The 17109-nt window shown below is 39.3% G+C and overlaps 1 protein-coding gene across 4 annotated transcripts in view; it reads right to left on the bottom strand.

The window, feature by feature from the left end:
• The window catches only part of CTTNBP2 (cortactin binding protein 2), a 150155-nt gene that overhangs the window by 54006 nt on the left and 79040 nt on the right, over nt 1–17109 (bottom strand). For 3 of the 4 annotated variants that reach the window (XM_082693815.1, XM_082693812.1, XM_082693814.1), the window contains exons 5-8: nt 13314–13517; nt 11405–11504; nt 8387–8537; nt 4438–4692 (exon numbers count right to left, since the gene is read on the bottom strand). In XM_082693815.1, coding sequence (XP_082549941.1) covers nt 4438–4692; nt 8387–8537; nt 11405–11504; nt 13314–13488 — 681 coding nt within the window. In that variant the 5' untranslated portion in view covers nt 13489–13517. Of the gene's footprint in view, nt 1–4437; nt 4693–8386; nt 8538–11404; nt 11505–13313; nt 13518–15095; nt 15136–17109 lie in introns of all 4 variants that reach the window. The other variant, XM_082693813.1, reaches the window with a different exon arrangement.

Here is a 17109-nt window from a genome sequence, read left to right as displayed (position 1 = left end):
GTGGGCCTATACTTGAGACACATACCCTCATCAGACCACCTAGTCGGGGTGGAGGCCACTGTGCCAGAGGACGAGACTGCCACTCCCTGGCTACAAGATAATTATGTATCAGGGAGACCACAGTCCTAACACAATGCAAGAACGGCCCAAAGATGGTTACAAGAGGGCCACCTCCCGATCAGGGGGCAGTAAGCCTGCCCAGAGATGACTGCCAGGATGCTGGAAAGAAACGTCTGGAAGACGGGTAAAAAAGCCAGGTGTGGAGATTGAGGTTTGGGATGCATTACTGTAGAAGCCACAGTTCAAGCTGAAAGATTGGATAAACTCTTAAAAAACAGGACAGCCAGTTGCAAATGGGGCGTGGGAGTTGCTATGATTAAACAAAAAAGAAAAGCCAGAAAAACAAAGAGAAAGCCTGGTCCCTGAAATAGGAGGCGAAGTGAGGATAAGGCAGGGTCTGAAAGCAGAGGAGGGAGTCTGCATGAAATAATCAACACGTTAACCCAGAGAGACTGCGTAAGAGCCTGAGTGAGAGGAAGCCACCAGCTTTGGTCATAGCACATAAACTGGAATTATAGTCTAGTCCTGCAGCCAAAAACACCCACAGCCCTCCGAAATAAAGACTCTCTTTGTACGAGAGCTGCAACAACAGAGATATCAAATTCAGAAAATCTCCCTAATGCTTCTACTGCACTCACCTGGCATGTCAGGGGTCTCATGATTCAACGGGGTTTCACTAAGAAACTCTTCTTCCTATTCACACTGTGATGAAAACAAAGGTTTGCCCTCACAGGCCGGCTTTAGAGAGAGGCACTCCTTTTCCCAAACACTAACTGGTGACTTGCGTACTGGGTTGTGTCCTGGGAGAAAGACCAAGACTCAAGTGGGAGAAGCAGATTTGGGAATCTGATCTTCCATGCACTGATCTTGGGGAATTTGCTACACTTTTCTCTGAGACTTGATTTTTCATCTACAAAATGAGAAGGTTGGTCTCAATAAGCTATATACCTTCGAGCTCTGAGATCACAATTTTTTATTGAAAAACATGTGGAAACAAGTAATGATGTATCGCAGTCTTATGTAGGTCGGACACAGAGATGCTGCTAGGCAGAGAAGAAACACTCTTTTTTTTTTTTTTTTTTTTTTAAGCTCGGCTAGGTCAGGGTAGAATTTTTCACCCAGAAAACGATTAAACTCAGGATTATAAATTTTTTTTTTTCCCCTAGAAAATTAGTCTGAGGAACTTAGTTGTAAATGGATTAGCTCTCTGGAGAACTATGTCAGCCAGGATATGAACCCTGTATTAGGCAAATGACGCAGAAGAACTTTCCAGTACCCTTGACTAGGAAGGAAGGCAGCATGGTACAGGGTGAAGATAATGAAATCAGGCAATCTGGGCTTCATTCCCAACTTCTCTCTATTATTCCCTCCAGGGTTTAAATGTCCTAATCATTAAATGAAGAGGCTAGCCTGGAAGATAAAGTATTCATTCTGGGCCTTAAAAAAAAAAAAAATCTATTATTTTAATCTATGATTTTAATCAGCAGTGCCAAAGCTGTCAGTCACGATCACTTTTAAAAATCTCTCTTTTCTTGTCCAAAATTTATCTTATGCCTCTTGAACAAGATACAGGGAGAGTCATTTTCTATGAGAGAAAGTGGTTGTATTTCCCTTTACTCAACAATGACAGAGCATCTATGTGGGCCCAGGGCCTGAGGATCCATGAAGATACCATCCTTGATTACAAAAAGGCACCAGGGGGGCACCTGGGTGGCTCCGTGGGTTAAGCCTCTGCCTTCGGCTCAGGTCACGATCCTAGGGTCCTGGAATCAAGTTCCGCATCAGGCTCTCTGCTTAGCAGGATGCCCGCTTCCTCCTCTCTCTCTGCCTGCCTCTCGGCCTACTTGTGATCTCTGTCTGTCAAATAAATAAATAAAATCTTTAAGAAAGGGACGCCTGGGTGGCTCAGTTGGTTAAGCAGCTGCCTTCAGCTCAGGTCATGATCCCAGCATCCTGGGATCAAGTCCTGCCATCAGGCTCCTTGCTCAGCAGGGAGCCTGCTTCTCCCTCTGCCTCTGCCTCTACCTGCCATTCTGTTTGCCTGTGTTCTCACTCGCACTCTCTCTCTCTGACAAATAAATAAATTAAAAAAAAAAAAAACTTTAAGAAAAAAAAAAAAGGCACCAGGACCAAGAAGGAGTTCATAATTAAGTTCATAATCATAATTGCTAAGCAGCAGCACAAGTGCCCTACACTGCAGGGTAACCCACCTTGGCAGCGCTTTCTCTTCTGCAGAGCATGAGACGCTCAGCAGCTGAACAGTCTAGATCAGTGATGCTTCTTTTGTTTATTTTTTTTATTTATTTTTATTTTTTTAATTTTTTGGCCTCCAGGTTGAGTGTACACAACCCACTCCTATCATTAACATCTTGCCTTATACTCAGAGATTTTCTTGAGGGGTAGAACAGGTTGAAAAGAACTCTTTCAATGTACCCTTCTACCACCAAATGAGATTCACAGTCTTAGATTAACCATACGTTTTCCAGTGTAAGCTTTTCACAGCTCTCACCTCTGTCTCCTAAAAACTTTTAGGTCATACATATTGCATCCCATTCAAAGCAAGACCCGTATATCAAGCTCACAAAATTTTTGTACTTTTTTGTTAAAGGGCAAAATGGGAGCAAACTACTAAAAAGCAAAACCTCCACATGTAACTAAATCATGCCTTTTGCTCATTAAAAAAAAAAAAAAAAAAAAAAAGTCCAAAATGAACAGCTTCTGTTCTAGGTCATAATAATAGGAAGTTACCCAACCAAGAGCTCCAAATGCAATTTCTAGCTATTCCCAGATATCTCCATCTGGATGAACACCTCAGCACTTAAATCCAGCATGTCTAAACCCACGTTCCGTCTTCTTGATCACAATGACGCCTCTTCTCTTCTCTTCCTGGGAACGTCACAGCACCCCTTCTTGTCAGCTCCGTCTTCTGCATCCAATCTGTCTGCAACCCGAGGGACACTTCTTGTCTCATTACTTCCGCCACTCTCTCCATCTTTCACCTACTCTATCTTCCTGCCACCCATTTTTTCATAACTCTCAATCTTCTATATGTTATTGCTAAATTAATCATTCAACCTATAGAACTGATGGTTTTGCTCCTTTGTACAAAACATTTCAGTGGCTTTACTCTGACCAGTAAATAAAGTCCCAATTCCTTAAAACGTCACTGACGCCCAGGCAGTACTATGAAACCCCCAGTTCTGTCTTACTTCTCACTACCTCTCATCAGCTTAGCTGGTGCTGCTGCCCACCTCCCTCCTTCCGGGCTCTGCTCCTCCTGGGGCCCAATCTCACCTACTTGCCAATCCCAACGAGAAGTGGCGAATGTAACCTACTCTGCAAGGCCAAAATCACTTCCATTGCCTCCTGAAAGGGCCATTTCTGAGCCTAAGATCCCTGTGACTCTGCTCCCTGAAAAAGATACATTCTCTTTTTTCAAAAAATAAAATAAAATTTGCATTTTCATACTGTTCCAACCGCATGTCCATTGCCCTTATTTTAATTTGTTGTGTTCTCTTGTCTACACTTGTCTTGTACCCTGTTCTCTTGCCACTGAACTAGCAGTTAGTTGCTCGTGTGAACAATCCGGGCAGATGTCAGCTTACACAGTGCTTGCACTCGGGAGCTTCCTGAAAGTTTTTTATTGCTGAAGTACATTATTGCTAAACTGATCAAAACAGAAAAAAGCACAAGGGAATGGCCTACTATTTCCTTAATAATCAGAATCATTTTCTACTCTAACTGATGAGTGAAATCTTGAGACCACTTATCTAGCAGTAAAACAGCCCAGCAAGAGTGTAAGTGAGGTAGTTCAGAGTTGAGAGCAAGTATTTCCATCCTGGCCCTCCCTCTAACCGGTACCATGGCCTTGGTCCATGAATCAAACATTCCAGTTGACTAAATTGACACCAAACTCCTTCTCATAATTTTACATAAGATTAAAAAAAAAAAGTCTGAAATTACTCCCACATTTGCTAACAAACTCCAAGTATGATTTTTATAGAAGTCTCAGGGTGACTGGGTGGCTCAATCACTTAAGCACAGATGTCAACTGGGGTCATGATCTCAGGGGCCTGGGATTAAGCCCCACAGGACAGGTGGGAAGTCTGCTTCTCCCTCTCCTTTTGCCTCTTCCCCGGCTTGTACACGTTCTCTTACTCTCTTTCCTCACAAATAAAAAAAGAAGTCTCCTATACAGGTGACTGTAAGTACTACTGGTCAGGAAAAAGGTCAGTTCATATGGGTAGTTGACTGTCTCCTGCAATGGTATCACTCAATCTCCAATCATTCCACTGAAATACACTGAGTCAATAGCAGACAACTGTGTCACTCATCAAATTACAACCAGGTAATGACACCAGCTGCTACCAGACACACCTTAAAACCTTTTGAAGCAGCAATATGGGCAGCCGTCCAGCCTTCTCTGTCAGCGTGGTTAATGAGGTCTGCAGGAATGACAGGCTTGGATGTGCCTTCAGGACTCTCTTCTCCTTGATCCAAGTCAAAGACACCTGACTCGGGTTCCTCTTCATGCAAAGAGTTTCCCCGAGCTGGTGCTCTATGGTACATAAGAAGCTTGAGGCTGTCCACATTACCAGCATCCACAGCTGCGTGAACTGGTGTCCAGCCATCCTAAAGATAAAATGACCAGGAAGAAAAGGGTTGATTACAACATTAGTGTTGAGAACAGTCTTATTTAAAGTTCACCTCTCAATGTTCTTGGGCATGAACCAGTGAGCAGGGGAAAGCAGGCATTCCAATCCTGAATATCATTGATGAGCTAAGTCAAGTTCTCAGACCTCTGTCAATTACCGTAATTCCCATTGCTATGACTCATGTTCGCTCTTCTGTAAGAATTTCCACTTAACGGTTAGCCATTTGGAGCTTAATAGTACAAAAAAGAATGAGCTTTAGCATGAAGATTTTTCAATATTTATATCCAAGTACAGTACTATTAGTAATGTACTAAATGAATGCGGCTACAAGCCAGTTTTACATATGAGGCAGAGTCCTAACTGGTGATCTTAAAATTTTATGCCTGTGATTCTTGAAGGAAAAAATCTAGGTAATATGGAAAAGGTGGACATATAGGAAAAGCAAGGCCAATTTCACTTTGTGAAATGTCTACGGACCTCTGTTGAGAGCTCTCTGATTGTGGTTGGAAACAGAAATGCAAGCTTAGAAAATGTTCCAACTAAAATTATTGGGCCCATTCTCTAGAACGTTGCTGTGAGGTCTTCATTATCCACTTAGCTTGCTGACAGAGTAAATTCAGACCTCTCTTCTAGGGCAGTGGTTCAAGGGTGGTCACCAGACCAGCAGCAGCAGCAGCACCTGGGAACTTGCTAGAAATGAGAGTTGTTCAGCCCCCACCCAGACCAATTGAATGAAAAACTCTGGTCCCAGCAATCTGGGACCTCACCAGCCCTCTGGGGCATTCACACATTCAGAAGTTTGACAAGCACTTTTCCAGGGAAAACCTTTCCATCTCTCTCAAGGGTCTTCCTTCCATTCAGGTACCAGTCTTCATTACAGTTTTAAGACTTTCATAAAGAACAGAATTATTTTGTTGATTTGTATTTTTTACTTTATTTTCCTTTTTGGCCAATTTTTTTTTCACAGGGTATTTCATATTGCTATATTAAGTATCTTTAAGTGAACAAAAGCACATTTTTAAAAACAAATAACAGGGTAGAAGACAAGGAAAGACAGTAAGCGGTAACAGTGTACATTTAGAGGAGGTCTCTGATCATTTGCTAAAGGTGTCTCTTGATGAAGTGGGTTTTTGTCTGGTTCTATACTTGGCTTATATCCCTGGTTATAACATTAATTGTTGGTTCTCTTTTAGTAAATTATTTAAGAAAATCCACCATCTGATGTAGGTGCTATGGAAAACAGCATGAAGTTTTCTCAAAAAGTTAAAAATAGAACTAACCAATGACCCAGCAATCACACTACTGGATATTTTCCCAAAGAATACAAGAGCACTAATTCATAGTGATGCATGCACCTCTATGTCTATAGCAGCATTGTTTATAATTATCAAGATATGGAAGAAGCCCAAGCATCCACCGATTGATGAATAAAGAAGATGTGAGATATATAATCTATTATATAATGGAATATTATTCAGCCATAAAAAAGAATAATGTTGCCATTTGCAACAAAATGGATGGAACTTGAGAATATAATGCTTAGTGAAGTCAGTCAGTCAGAGAAAGACAAGAACCTTACAATTTCACTCATATGTGTAATTTATGAAAAAAAAAAAGAAACACAGAAGGAAAAAAGTTAAAGAGACAGAAATCAAGAAACAGAGTCTTAATTAACAAATTGATGATTACCAGAGGTTAAATAGTCAATGGGGACTAAGGAGTATACTTGTCATTAAAACAAAAACAAAAACAAAACAAAACCATAAATACAACAGCAATCCAGTATCTAAGGGTGACCTATAAAATAGAAAATGTGCCTTTTAGCCTGGGAAATTTTAAGGATGTTTCCTATGATGGAAGCATGAGCTTCCATCATGATCCACACTTCACTGAGCTCAGGAATTACCTTATTTTTTGTTTTTGCAGCTTCCCAGAATAATAAAGGTGATGGACGCTTCTTAACTCCCCCAGCCCAGAGAGGGAACCCTCTGAGAAATGCATGTCAGTGTGCACAGGGTTGATCTCCTGGTCTTCAAGTGTTTCACAACAGGTTGATGGAGACAAATTTGGGAAGGCTAACTGAGAAGTTTTAATTCAAATGCATTTGTGCGTGGCTGAACCAGAAGTATTATCCAAGGACTCTTCCATACATCGGACTCTAATTGTCTTCACTTTCAAAATCACTGACTTTTTCTGTGCACCTTGTACAGGGGACATCAGCGCTGTGTGGGACGCAGTCAACAGCGATTTGGGGTCCACAGTGGATTTCTGTATATAGTGCTTCCAGTTCTGGGGCAAATTAGACAATGACGCTGAACTCTATGAGGTGCTACACAATCTTACAACAACAAACATCAGTCATAGGGGGAAGAGCGAGCACAGATAACTCTCCTCCGGCAATGGGGCACTACCTTGTCACAAACATCTGACCATCTGTTCACTGCTTACAGTTCCCAGGCACCATACCAACTATGTTATATAGATAACCTCATTTCACTTTAATAACCCTAACCACAGCTACCATTATTAGACTCATTTTGTAGAGGGGTCAACCAAGGCACAGCAAAGTAACATAATTTGCCTAAGCTCACACAGCTTTGTGAAGGGATGGTTTGAGCCTCACAGGTTTGATTTCAGAGCCTAATCTCTCAGGCATTACGCAGTAATTTTAGATCACAGTTACTGCCACCACCGCAACAGGGGATCCTCCTGCAGCTCTTCTATAAAATAGACATTTTGAAAATATATCCAGAATTGGACAATTTACCACCATTTCTACCCCTCAACCTTGATCCAAACCACTATTACTTCTTCCCTGGATTAAAACAACAGATTCCTACGGGTCTCCCTTGCAGCTGCTCTGTCCCACCTACATTTTATTCTCAAGTCTGCAGCCAAAGTGGCTCTTATAAAAATGAGTCAGTTCATGTCCTTGCTCTCTTCAAAACCATCCATCCAAAGGCCTTATTCCAAGTGCTCGCCATGGCCCACGAGACCTTCTATGGCTGCCTCTGGCCACACTGGCCTGCCTGAGGTGCCCTGAGGGTACCACAGCTCTCCACCTCCGGCCTGGCACACTGCTCCCCACATCTCTTCATGGCCCACACCCTGGCTTCTATTAGGTCTTGGCCCAAATGTCACATTTTCAATGAAGACTTTCCCCACCAACTGAAGGAACTCCCCCACCCAGGCACTCCGATCTTTAAAACATCCAGCCACTATCTGGATGGTCTTACTTACTTGCCTATGGTCACCCCTCCCGTCCCATGAGGATGTAAGATCCATGAGGACAGAACTGCTTGATTTGCTGCTGCCTCTCCTGTCCCGAGGACAGCTGGTGCTCAGGTAATACTTGTCAAATGATTAAAAACTTACACTTCTATTATCTCCCCTGATTCGGAAAACCGCCAGGATGCAGGTACTCATTTTTCTCTTTTACAGATGAATAATTTGAGATTCAGAGGATAAAGGACTAGTTAGGCTAACGGACAAGGCTTTTCATAGCAGACACTCCAACAGAAGTCAGAGGTCAGACACTGTCCGTATCTGATAGCCTAAAAGCAAAGAAAAACAAAGTAACCTCTATTTTAATATATTTTGTTCTAGCTACAGAGTTGGCAGACAGGGTAAATTATAGGACAAACCCCCCACCCCCCAAAACTGGTACTTACTCTGGTTTTTACACTGCGGTCTGTTCCGGCTTCTAATAAGTGTTTGATACACTCTTTATTTCCATTTTTACAGGCCAGGTATAGAGGTGTCTGTCCTTCATCAGCAGCATGATTAATGTTGGCATTGTATGCAATTAATAATTCTACACACCTAAACACAAGATTACAATTAATCAGACTAAAACCGGTTTGATTTCAGAAGGACCTGACCCAGATATTAAACCAAGGAAATAATGCTAAAGCAATTCTGTATCTTATCATAACAAGTTTTCACTTATATATGTATCAACTACTGTGGGTCTTATTATATGGATACGGTTTTGTAGCAAGGCTAGAAGATATATTTTAACACAAATTTAATTACGTCTATGGAAATTTAAGACAGCAGCATTGATCAAGTGTTTTGACACTTTTCTGTAACCAACTTGTAAACGTGGAGTACTTGCAATGTATTTAACTAATTGGGATGAATGGCTTAACTGTGAACTTATATATATATGTGACATACATATTATTTGTGGTTCAAAATAGCTTAAACCTTGAAAAAAGTCAGACTGCTGAGTCATTTTGAGATTTTTCACTTGAGAAAATAATTATAAATAGCTCAGACAGCAGGGCACCATGTGCCTCCACTATAAAAGGCAGCAGGGAGGCTGAGCAAAGGGCTGCCTTGGGGAGAACAGACAGCAGAGGCTATCCTGTCTCCTGAAGGGGGGCTATTTACAAGGAAAAAAGATGGCTAAGCAAGACACTCACAACTCTGAGAATCAAGGAGGAAAGAAACAGGTGAATTCAAGACTCTGTGGCATTTGTGCAGAGTGCTTGTAAAATGAGATGCAAATAAGTGGAGAAAAGTAGGTCAAATCATAATCAAATTAAGAAGCAATTTACAACATCTTCATTTTCTCATTTCAGGTATATGCTTTTTTCCTCCCTGACTTTTCTTGAAAACTTTTGGTTTATATATATATTTTTTAAAAGTTTCATATTGATATGTGTTTGCATCTCATATATATTTAAACTAATCAATGCCAAGGGTTCTTTTTTTTTTTTTTTAAGATTTTTATTTATTTATTTGACAGACGGAGATCAGAAGTAGGCAGAGAAGCAGGCAGAGAGAGAGGAGGAAGCAGGCTCCCTGCTGAGCAGAGAGCCTGATGCAGGGCTCGATCCCAGGACCCTGGGATCATGACCTGAGCTGAAGGCAGAGGCCTCAACCCATTGAGCTACCCAGGTACCCCCAGGGTACTTCTTTTTCTTTTTCAGGCTTCTTCTTTTTGACAAAGCAAGCCATGCCTGCATTCCTAGTACTCTAAGACTTTTCAAGTAAGTGGCACTACTCATTGCTGGGTGACAATAAATGTAAAAGCCTAGGCCTGATGAAGAAATCCCTTCTGGAGGATTCAGGACATAGGCACAGTATCTATGGTCCTCAACAATACACTCACGAGGTCTGCAACAGACACACAGAAAAAACAGATGCATTTTGAAAAAGATGCATTTTGAATATTTAAAATGCGACAATTAGAATCAATAACATTAGTGTGAACCTTAAAACCTGTATTATAGGAATTATGAAATATGTTAAGAATATTTCTATCAGCTAATATTAACAAGTCAGGAAATGATAGATGTTGGCAACGATGCAGAGAAAGAGGAACCCTCTTACACTACTGGTGGGAATGCAAGCTGGTGCAGCCACTCTGGGAAAAGTATGGAGGTTCCTCAAAAAGCTGAGAATAGAGTGACCCTACGACCCAGCAATCGCACTAGGGATTTACCCCAAAGATACAAATGTGATCTGAAGGGGCAGCTGTTCCCCAGTGTTTACAGCAGCAATGTCCACAATAGCCACATTGCCATTTGCAATGACGAGGATGGAACTAGAGCGTATTATGCTGAATGAAATAAGTCAACCAGAGAAAGACAATTATCATATGATCTCACTCATACGTGAATTTTTTTTTCCTACGTGAAATGTAAGAAAACAGAGGATCGTAGGGGAAGGAAGGAAAAAAGAAAAACAAAACAAGACAAAATCAGAGAGGGAGACCAACTATAAGAGACTGTTAATCATAAGAAACAAACTGAGGGTTGCTGGAAGGGACATGGGGGGATGGGGTAACTGGGTGATGGGTATTAAGGAGGGCACGTGATGTAATGAGCACTGGGGGTTACGTAAGACTGATGAATCACTGACCTCTATATCTGAATCTCTTAATACATGATATGTTAATTGAATTTAAAGTTTTAAAAAACTTAAAAAAAAAAAAGTTTCTATCAAGACAGTTAGATAAACAGCTTGCATTCCCTACAGGACATTTCAGCACAGGAAGAGAAAGCAGGTAGCTTAGTGGCATTCTATTTTATTAAACCATGACTCTTAATTTTAAAAAGCCATGTCTGTGTTCAACAGACTTGGGAGGGTCCTGAAGAAATCACTGTTAAACTTAACACATATTTCAGTTGGTAGGTTCTTTTGGGTTTGTGCTCTAATTACTTTTAGTATGAAAAGTTTCTGCTTCAATTTTTTAAGATGATAAAACAAGGTGAATACACTGGGATTTAATACTGAATGAAGTGCCACTCAGAAGTTAAGATTCTCGTAATTGATCTAATTCTAGAATTTGCTTTTAATGCCATCACAAGTAAAAAAGCTTTCTTATGTTGGGGGGATCGGTTAACAGTGAATTACAGTCTTTATTAGTGTATGTATCATTGCATATATGCTGATAGACAATAAATCGATTTTCTTCAGAACCAAGTTCATTCACGTGAGGTCGACACACAACCCATTTCTCTTCTTCATGTTCCTCATACACAACTATTCTCCTTTAAAGAAGAAGAGCAAATTTAGGATCCTACTTCTCATTTAAATCTTCAAATATATTTAGTGAATTTATTTGCCAGTGGATTTTAAGCACTAGCTTACACATTCAGCCAGAACTGAAATATGTGTGCAGATTATAGAGACTCTTTTCACTGGGGGGAAAAGGAAGAATTCAGAGCACCACTTACTTGAAATGTCCCTGAGCAGCTGCAGCACACAAGGGTGTGAAGCCATTTTTATCAGCAGCATTGACTTGGGCTTCTGCATTCAGCAGCAATCTCACACAGTCTGTGGATTTTAATAGAAAGCCATTTAAATTCCCCATTTAGAGTTATGGTGAGCCAAATTCTAAACAAGCTCTACATAGATGCTAAACCCAAAGGACCTCTCCCGTGCGCAGTCCACCTGACAATTCTAGCATGGTGCATATGAGACCCCGCAAGCTATTTACAGAGAAAAGTAGCCTCTTTTCCAGAAGATGCTAACGCCCTAGACTCACCAACTAGGTAAGGCTGTGTGTGTGTATGTGTGTGTGTGTGTTACTTTGGGAAGAGTTGCTGATGAGAGATAAGACTATTATATATCAGAAAATGTTGGGGTGCCTGGGTGGCTCAGTGGGTTAAGCCTCTGCCTTTGGCTCAGGTCATGATCTCAGGGTCCTGGGATCCAGCCCCACATCGGGCTCTCTGCTCAGCAGGGAGCCTGCTTCCTCCTCTCTTTCTGCCTGCCTCTCTGCCTGCTTGTGATCACTCTCTCTGTCAAATAAATAAATAAAATCTTAAAAAAAAAAAATGTTCTACCAGATTTTTCCACCAGTCTATACCAGGAGATAACGTTATTGGGTAGAGAACAAAATCTACTTGCCGAATTGAAATACCATTTTTTGTATTTAAAGAGTTAAATTCTTACTTTGTGATAATTAACCTTTGAAACACTTCCATGTGATGGTCATCCTACTCCATGGGTAAGGTAAACCCACATAAAGTCATCTGACTCTGGCATAAATATCATCTAGGACTCAGGTTCCTCGTGCTATTTACCAGATTTAATTTCTCGACATTAAAGAAAATTCCCACAGGGCTTTTGAAGTAAAGAAGAATCCAAAAGTACTTTTAAAATCATGAGCTATCTTCTTAGCTCACTGGATTCTTCCAATTAGTCCACTTGAACACAGTGAAGCTCTGAAAACTTCTCCAAAGTACTCAACAATCACGCAGCTTATATGAGCAATGCTATTTGATTCTGGATTTGCCGGCAAATTATCTTTTTCTGCACAACCATATGTTTTAGCAAATTTGACCACAAGACTTGAGAAACAAGAATAATTCCCAGACTCCATCAATATGTCGTTTGTAGCTGTACAACTCCTCAGTTCTCTTTAAAAAAAAATCCAAATAACTATAATTTGTTCCAATGGCAGAACAGTTTCAGACCCATGACCTTCTCTAACTTCTAAAACTTGCCCTCACTGTAGCATGTGTTAAGCCCGGTCACTATGACTTTCACACACAGGTATTTTAACAGACAAATTAGAGCTATTTTGTCCTGACTAAAGTGATTATAGATGGAAGGCTTTCTTCTAAAATGTGCTTCATAGTACTAGACCCCAGATTTTGACATACACAATACATATCATTGTCATAAAACAAAGATCACTTTTTGCTAGCTGCAATAAAATCTACTTTAAAAAGAGATTTTTATTTATTTGAGAGTGAGTGAGTGAGCATGGGAGGACAGAGGCAGAGGGAAAGGAAAAAGGGAGAAAATCTTGGGCAGACCCTGTGTTGAGCATGGAGCCCAATGGGGGGTTGATCTCACAACCCTCAGATCATGACCTGAGGGGGAAATCAAAAGTCCATTGCTCAACAGACTGAGCCACCCAGGTGCCCCTGAAATTTTACATTTTTACAAAACTATAGTTTGGATTTTTTTTAACAATATTTACAAAATCGTTAAATCATGCAAAAAAAAAAAAAATCATCCACTACTACCTGTAAGAGAAAATCAAAACCAAAAGAACCTTTTGCTCATGGCAATGGTTACCAGTGCTTTTGACTCCCCATCCTTTTGCAAAAGATAAGTTCTTGCCATCTTTACCTGTATGTCCATTCTTAGCAGCAGAATACAAGGCAGAATGGCCATCTTCACAGGAGTAATTAATGTCCAGTCCTTCTTCATTAAGCAGCATTGATAATAAAGTGACATTTCCCTGGGCAGCAGCTTGCTGAAGAAGGGTGGGCCTGCCAGCCAGGGGGGCAGGACCACCACTCATTAGCAAAGGGGTTAGGGAGGGTGACCAGCCTGTGGGTTAAAGTGACCCTAGTTAGAGTAGGAGCAAGGACAAGAGACAGATATTACCCACTTGTTTCTGAATTACACACACACACACACACACACACACACGCACGCACGCACACGCACAGACATATGAATACGTATCCTTAGAGGATTATGTGGTTTCTAACATTATCAATCTGTTAATATTTACTTAGCACAAACCTGTACTGTTATTTCAATCTTGTATCTGCTAATTAAATTAATATACACAGTGACATATTATTTTTAGTTATCAGTCTTATAAATGTTAAAGTAGTGGTCGGTTTTAGGAAACTAAGATGGCTCTCTCATTTTAAAAGTTCAAATTCCACTTCAAGGTTTCAAAACAATTTGAATTTTAAAATTACGAACATATTTCCTCAATTTCAATATCAATCTGAAAAGTGAACTGACATCTTTAGGTATAGAAATAATTGTAAGAAATAGAGATTTTATTTTTTCAACCATGTTTCCAAGGTATTTAACTAAAAATTTATACAGATCACTAAGAGCGATCAAATATTGCTAAGAAATCTATTTAAGTTACTTGAACTCCCTTATTTGGGGAAAAATAATGAAGGGACCCAAGTGCTAGTTATATCAAGAGCTAAAAGAAACACAACATATATAATTGAATCTAGAATACTTTGAATTGAATTGAATCTAGAATCTTTGTATACCAGCACAAATATGCAAGACATGATTCTGAAGACTTTGTCATCTGGCCATCTTTACAACTTGTGTACCAGAAACTTTCACTAGCCAACAAAACAGGGCACTCTACCATATAGTTTTAATAAGAATCATAAGAGTTATCATAGTTAGATATTTCTCATCAGTATTTAGCAGCTTTAGAAGAGAATCTGTTAAGTGTGTGAAGTCGGCTGCATATAGCATGGAAAATTTTCTGAATTCTTCCTTGGTCAAAAGGCTGTAAAAACAGTAAAGTAAAAATGTTTATTTAACGTGATATATAGGTATTTTATGTGTTTTAGATACAATTAACTTTCAAAATAAGTCATTGTACTTTCTTCCTTTTGAAGCCCCAAATACCTTAAAGTAATCCCGGTGTATATGGTATATGCGGAGGGGCCTATGTGCACATATTCACTCCTCAGGGTACACTTTCTGCATAAACCCAGTAACATTCTCTGTAGTGGGACATAACAGATGATCTTTTTATGTTTCCTTCACCTTGGTATCAGGATAATATTCTACATATATGGGTATTACATTAATATGTAATAAATTTGTTTAATTGAGACCTGAATTACTTTAACAAATATTAAAAGCAAAAGATTTCTTGGTATTTTAAAAATTATTTGTGAAAAAAAAGCAGTTTATACATATAAAACTAGTCTGTTTATTAAAAGCTGGATATTACATCTTCATAATTAATCATTTGGGTCCATGAATAATTTATTGTTTTTACCCTATTAGACTGCAATGACAAACAAAATTCAAATGCTTATAAAATTAAATATTTATCTAAGCTTTATGGTATTTCCCCATTGATATTCATTAGCTCTTCTTACAAAAGTAGTATTTTTACTTCATACTTACAAGAAGGCTCCTCTCTGGTACATTTTACCTTTTGTATTTTCTTAAAAACAAACAAAAAAACAAGCCCACAAAAATTAAATCAGTACTTATTAGAAATGGATGATAAACAGAGAAATTATAAACACCAAGGTATGACACCTTGACTGCAAAGCAAACACAAAAGTAACATGAAGGCATTGCAAGGTGGTCCTCTGTGGAACAGAAGGGAGTGTGGCTCACAACTCAGTGAGTTTCTCCGCTTGAGCTCCTGGTGCTCTCTCCCAACCCTTCTCCCTCCTCCACCCCCACTGTCCTCCTGGCTACCCCCACCTTCTCTAGCTCCTCCAAACAGTCTTTGTTATTGGTATCCTATAAAGAGTAACAACACCTATATATCAAATGATTTGCTCTTCTTTTAGATTTTATCTTCATTTTTTTTTTTCCAATGCAATTCTAGGCTTTTGGTGACCATTTAAATGCAGATTTATTTCTAAATGCTTTCTATGGAAACTTGGGATATAGTATGCTGAGAAACTCTATTGTTAATGCTAAGCTATCTGAAAGAGAAAATATTTATTCAAAAATTTTCTCAATCTTTAGACCACTCAAGAAATCGGTTTTCTGTCATACAAAACAAGAGGAATTTGTTTTTTTATTTTCTAAGAGGTGTGGAAAATATTTTTAAAAGGAAAAATGCTTTAGAAATACCAAGTATTCTTAAAGTTTAAATAAAAAACTTTTATCCCCACTATCATTTCCAATAGCTAAAGTTATTTAAATGAATTCTTCCATCCATATGGGATAAAATTAAATTTTGCTATGAGTTTTTATTGTTCATTTGAAATTCCCAACAATAATAAAAACGGTAAGATTTATTGACTGCTTAGGTAATGACAGAACAGACCTGCATCATACAGCTACTTTAATGAGGTTAGAAAAAGGTCATTCAGCTTGGCAGCGTCATATGCAAACATTAGTAAAGGTGAGCATATGCAGAACATGCGGTGGGTGACGAAGGGAACAGAACATGCAATGCAAGAGGGAACAGAAGTTGAGAACAGCTTCTGGCATCAGCTTCAGAGTGTGGAGAAGGTTAATGTCATAGCTCAAATAGGTCTCATTTCCAGATTTAGACTTTAAGCCAATCTTAGAGGGAGGATCATTTTTTTTTTTTTAATAAATGTTTAAGGAAAAAAATGTCTGAACCAAATTAAATAAAATGTACCAAACCACTACCACCCTCCCCCCCAAAAAACCCCAAACCAAAAAGAAACCAGAAACAAGTTTCCAAGGGTATGAAAACTCAGCTGCCTAGGGTGATTTCTGATTTAAATGTCTATTTATCTAACAGTTAAAATGCATTCATTGGATAAGTTCAGGAGGAACAAGAAATTTTAATTCATCTAGAATTTAAAATGCTATTTAAAAATTTAACATTTGGCTACAGAAACTGCTAATAGAGAAATTTACAGCATAATTCATTAAAGTGGTATCTTCTGTCATTGCAATTCTCTTCAGGACTGCTTTAGCTAAATTGTAATTGTTTGTCACAGATATAAGCAAATATAGAAACTCAGAATTTGAGAATTTTAAAGATATGGGATCTAGTGATTCTCCAGGAAGGGAGAGGTAGTGTACTGCTGTTTGAAAAATTCAACAGGCAAGTTTAATAAATCTTTCTGGTCTGAAACTATTTTTTTTTTTTTTTTTGGTTCAATGATTTCATTTTTAGATGAAAAAGCTAATGGCTCAGAACAAACGGGCTCTTTAGGGTGACACTAGAAAGAGGCAGAAGTGGACTAACCCCACCTTCTTCTTAGGCTCAGTCCAGAGCTCTACTCCTCACTAAATCTGGAACAGACATCTACCTACCAAGGATTTGGCAGATGTGCTCTGTCCTCGTACCCTGCTCCTACCAACCATAATGGCATTAGTGGCTATTTAGAAGATTAATAACCTTCAATGAGCTTATGATTTGGAGAGACCCAAGTTCACCCAGGCACAGATAGGTTAAGAAGCAAGACGGAAGGAGCTC

Source organism: Mustela nivalis (genome assembly GCF_964662115.1).
Source record: "Mustela nivalis genome assembly, chromosome: 12".
In the NCBI taxonomy this organism is placed as follows: Eukaryota; Metazoa; Chordata; class Mammalia; order Carnivora; family Mustelidae; genus Mustela; species Mustela nivalis.
The sequence above is the reverse complement of the archived record's forward strand: the minus strand, read 5'-3'. Positions and strand labels throughout refer to the sequence as shown.